The sequence below is a fragment of the Psittacula echo genome, assembly GCF_963264785.1.
Source record: "Psittacula echo genome assembly, chromosome: 1".
In the NCBI taxonomy this organism is placed as follows: domain Eukaryota; kingdom Metazoa; phylum Chordata; class Aves; order Psittaciformes; family Psittacidae; genus Psittacula; species Psittacula echo.
This window is the reverse complement of record NC_137735.1, coordinates 89429243-89434278: the sequence shown is the minus strand read 5'-3', so window position 1 is coordinate 89434278 and position 5036 is coordinate 89429243. Positions and strand designations below refer to the sequence as shown.

Sequence of the window (5036 nt, the reverse complement as noted above, 5' to 3'; positions counted from 1 at the left end):
GATGCATTCAGGTAGAAGGTTTGAGCCACTTTACAAAGATTTCAGTCAGTCACTGTTTCTCCTACCCAGAGAGGCTCAGAACATGGCCTGTTAAAAAGCCACAGAGGGATGAGTCTACATAAGCTCTGCATGTTTTTCAGCACACAGTATGTCCAAACTAGTCATATTTCTTCAGATCAATTCCAAGCACACTAAAATGACCTCTTTAAAATGTCTTTTAAAGCACATTAAAACACGAGCAAGAACATGGACTCAAACTCTTCGTTCGAATGGCCTCACATGCTGAATTATAATGGGACTTACAAGTACCTCTACTTAGAGCGCAATGTCTCCTACGTGGACTTCTACCTTCATCAGCCTTTAGTGGCAGCTGTCTTCATCATTTCTTACCTCCTGATCTTCCTGCTCTGTATGGTTGGCAACGGGGTGGTTTGTTTTATTGTGCTGAAGAGCAAACGTATGCGTACAGTCACAAACATTTTCATCTTAAACCTGGCTGTCAGCGATTTGCTGGTGGGAATCTTCTGCATGCCCACCACCCTCCTGGACAACATCATTGCAGGTAGGCTGGTTCACATCCCGTGGTGGAAAGACCCAAGGGGGGGCTCACCTTGAGGTCCTGAGAGCCGAGTGCATGTTTCTGAGTGGGCTATGAAAGCAGTTCACAGAATGGGTTGAAAGGGACCTTAAAGCTCATCCAGTTCCAACCCCCTTGCCATGGGCAGGAACACCTTCCACGGGCAGGGACACCTTCCACTAGACCAGGTTGCTCCAAGCCCCATCCAACCTGGCCTTGAACACTGCCAGGCCAGGTTCAAGTCAGTGGAAGTCAGAGATGAGAAAGACAAGCATCTAACCCACCTCCTGACTGGGGCTGTCTTCACTGACTTCCACATCCTTCATCTTCCAGACGGGATCCTCCCACTGCCAGATTACACGTTTAGAAAGAGGGTGCTATGAGCCAGATGCAGGAACAATCAACTGTGCTAGTCAATTCTCTTCCTTGTCTTGAGATCTCCTTTTAATGCGATGTTAAATGGGACGTTTCTGGACATGAGGAAAATTTTTCACAATGGGAACAGCCATTGTTCTCATAGCGAAAATCCACTGGGGTAGTGGTGGATTTCCCAACATGGGACACTTCTAAGATTTGGCTGCACAGGGTGCTGGGACATCTAGTCTAGGTCATGCTTGCCTAGAAAGGTTGGACCATATGATCCTTGAGGTCCTTTCCAACCTGGGATTCTATGACTCCATGAAATGTTGCTTTGCTGGTTTTTGGAACATCAGAAACTCATCCAAGGCATTTGGCAAAGCGTTTGTTTACAAAACCTCTGCTTCCCTGACCCTTGCTATGGCCTGACACAACCAAAGAAACTTATTATCACTGGGGTGGAAATTTCCTGTTACTTGTATAAGCACAATGCTGCAGCGAGCTGGTGGAAATTTCAATTGCCTGTTTCCTTCCAGGATGGCCATTTGGGAGCCTGATTTGCAAGATGAGCGGGATGGTCCAAGGCATCTCTGTTTCTGCCTCTGTCTTCACTCTAGTTGCAATTGCTGTAGACAGGTAAGACGGTGCGAGACTGCAAACTGCCCCTTCCATCTCCCTCTGGACACTTGACCAGGCTGAGGCTGATTCATTAATCCGCACAAGAATGCAATGAACTGGATATATTTTACTGCTAAGGCTATTAAGCAAATCAAAATGTGGCTGGGTCTAAAGAGCAGTCATGGCAATTTGCTCCTCCCCTGGTATTTCTTAAAGATGCTAGATACGGGCTATGCCTGGCTGCCTAGAATTAGGCTGCTCCTTAGCTATAAAGATACACAGCAGAGGCACTAGTACCTGCTTTGGTTCAGTGAAGTAGCAGTAGCAGGAGCCTGATACATAGCAGCTTTCCTGTATCTGAAGGGGCCCTCCAAAGGTGCTAGACAGGGACTCTTCATCAGGGACAAGGGGTAATGGGTTTAAACTTAAACAAGGGAAGTTCAGGTTAAATATAAGGAAGAAGTTCTTTACTGAGAGGGTGGTGAGGCACTGGAACAGGCTGCCCAAAGAAGTGGTGAATGCTCCATCCCTGGCAGTGTTCAAGGCCAGGCTGGATAGGGGCTTGGGCAACATGGACTAGCGGAAGGCATCTCTGCCCGTGGCAGGGGGGTTGAAACTGGATGATCTTTAAAGTCCCTTTCAACCCAAACCATTCTGTGGTTCTATGATATGGAGATTAAAATGAGGAAATTTTAATAGTAAATGTGCTCTTTTTTTAATATTGTTTTTACCACACAGCTCTTGAATGGAGCAACTCAATCACAGAATCACAGAATATTAGGAATTGGAAGGGACCTCAAAAGATCATCTAGTCCAATCCCCCTGCCAGAGCAGGAACACCTAGATGAGGTTACACAGGAATGTGTCCAGGCAGGTTTTGAATGTCTCCAGAGAAGGAGACTCCACAACCCCCCTAGGCAGCCTGTTCCAGTGTTCCGTCACCCTCACTGAGAAGAAGTTTCTTCTCAAGTTTAAGTGGAACCTCTTGTGTTCCAGTTTGAGCCCACTACCCCTTTTCTTACCATTGGTTGTCACCGAGAAGAGCCTGGCTCCATCCTCGTGACACTCACCCTTTATATATTTATAAACACTAATGAGGTCACCCCTCAGTCTCCTCTTCTCCAAACTATAGAGACCCAGCTCCCTCAGCCTTTCCTCATAAGGGAGATGCTCCACTCCCTTAATCATCTTAGTCGCCCTGCGCTGGACTCTCTCCAGCAGGTCCCTGTCCTTCTTGAACTGAGGGGCCCAGAACTGGACACAATATTCCAGATGCGGTCTCACCAGGGCAGAGTAGAGAGGAAGGAGGACCTCTCTCGACCTACTGACCACCCCCCTTCTAATACACCCCAGGATGCCATTGGCCTTCCTGCCCACAAGGGCACAGTGCTGGCTCATAGTCATCCTCCTATCAATGCAATTCCACTGGTTCATGCAGGACGAGGAGATTATTCCATGTATGTTTTTAGAAGCCATACAATTTCAGTGCATGTGTAGGCTTGCCTGTTAGACTCAGCATTCCTTAAATGGCTTTTCCACGTCTACCTTTGCTGCAGGTTCCGGCGCATCGTTGACCCATTCAAGCAGAAGCTGACCAGTGCAACTGCAGTTGCCAGTATTGTGCTCATCTGGATTCTGGCTGTTGCCATCATGTGTCCTTCTGCGATCATGCTACAGGTACAAGAAGAGAAGCGTTTCAGGGTCATCCTTGGCTATGGCAATGAAACCTGCCCTGTGTACTGGTGCCGGGAGAACTGGCCTGACCCGGGAATGAGAAAGATCTATACAACAGTCCTGTTTGCCAGCATCTACCTGGCTCCCCTGTCACTCCTTGTTCTCATGTATGCCAGGATAAGCATGGCTCTTTGCAACACAGCAGTGCCCGTGGGGGGCAAAGACAGCCAGGAGCAGCGGCACAGCAGATCCAAGAAGAAACAAAAAGTCATCAAAATGCTCATTATTGTGGCTCTGCTCTTTGCTCTGTCCTGGCTTCCCCTGTGGACTGTGATGATGCTTACAGACTATGCCAACCTTTCCGACATGCAGCTGCAGATCATCAACATTTACATCTACCCCTTTGCTCACTGGTTGGCCTTTTTCAACAGCAGTGTCAACCCCATCATCTACGGGTTCTTTAATGAAAACTTCCGCCGTGGCTTTCAGGCAGCCTCCAAACTCCAGCTCTGCTCCAGAGAAAAGGATCACGGGGAGCTCTACTCTCAGCAAGGCCAAGGCAATGCCATTCTGCCAGCTGCCAATGACCAAATGGCCCAGGATCAAGCTTGTCAAAATGCAGAGGAGGAGGTGGGGAAGACAGTCAAGAAAGGAAATTGGGTGAATAACCAGCAGGATTTGGTAATGGAGGATTTAGAAGAGCCCTGCAGTGATGGGCTCAAGTGAAACGTGCTGTGAAGTCCTAAATGATTTATGCCTGGCAGAGTTTATTTATCTTGTGAAGTTCATGATCTGTAAGCAGCCCTTTGTGACAACAATGTCAAGAAGGAGATAGGCAACTGTTTTGAAGGAGACAGACAACTTGCAGCACATCTCAATGTCTGACATTAGTAGGAAACTGAATTCAGCCCTTTGTGTCACCAGTTTAAACCAGTGGCAGCTCCCCTGCAGTGGGTGCTGACTGACTGCTCTTGAACCAGGCTGGAGAAAGGACCTCATTCAAATGGGGAAGCCTTCCACTTACTGTGACATAAAAGAGAAAGAGAACTGAGATTATTAACTTGGATACAATTACTGCGGATAGTCACTGATGAAGAGGAGAACAGTAATGCATTTTCTTCTGTGAATCTGAAATATTGGAGGTACAGTCTGAATACTTGAACTGAACTCACTGGTTCCTGGGTTTTCTTGTGATTGAACTTTGTTGCTTTTGCCTGGATGCTTGGAATGCCAACCAGTTCCGACCCAAGTGACCAGAAGGAAGCGTCTTCAGCCACATTCCACTTATTCCCATTTCTGGTTGCCCGTCCTGTTCATTCTGTGATATCAATTATTGTTGCAGCTAGAAAAATAAATAGGTGTGAAAAGATGAGAAATAAAGGATGAAAAATGGTCTTTGTGATACATTTTTGGGAAGAACGCAATTCTATTTTGGGGGGGGGGGGAGGCAGGGGGGATGGAGGATATAAGTCACCTAAAAAGATGAAATTTCAGTACTAGCCAGAGATAGAGCACCTTTAGGGCCTATTCAGTCTGATAGAACCCAGCACATACAGACAGCAACCTTGGAAGTGTCTCAGGGAGGATCCTAAAATGGGTGAGGAGCACAGGGTAGTGTCTACACAGATTTGCTACAGGATTAGAGCGTTGCTGTGTCTCATCCAGTGAGGGTCTGTAGAGACCAAGCACCAGGGAAGGTCATTCCCCAGCACAGTCCTCCTTCAGGTAAACTGGAGCACCTTTCAGATCATGACATATTTCCACAATTCAGGAAAACTGACAACTTTTCAAGTTGTGTCAGCCCAAACTA

At 47.2% G+C, this 5036-nt stretch overlaps 1 protein-coding gene across 1 annotated transcript; it reads left to right on the top strand.

Annotated features, from left to right (window-relative positions):
* Positions 1 to 246: 246 nt before the first annotated feature.
* NPFFR2 (neuropeptide FF receptor 2) lies at positions 247 to 3952 on the top strand (the record flags this gene model as incomplete). Its single annotated transcript, XM_080626249.1, has 3 exons — positions 247 to 562; positions 1471 to 1570; positions 3109 to 3952. The coding sequence occupies 3 exons, from the start codon at positions 247 to 249 to the stop codon at positions 3950 to 3952; spliced, it is 1260 nt and encodes a 419-aa protein (XP_080482375.1).
* Positions 3953 to 5036: the final 1084 nt, after the last annotated feature.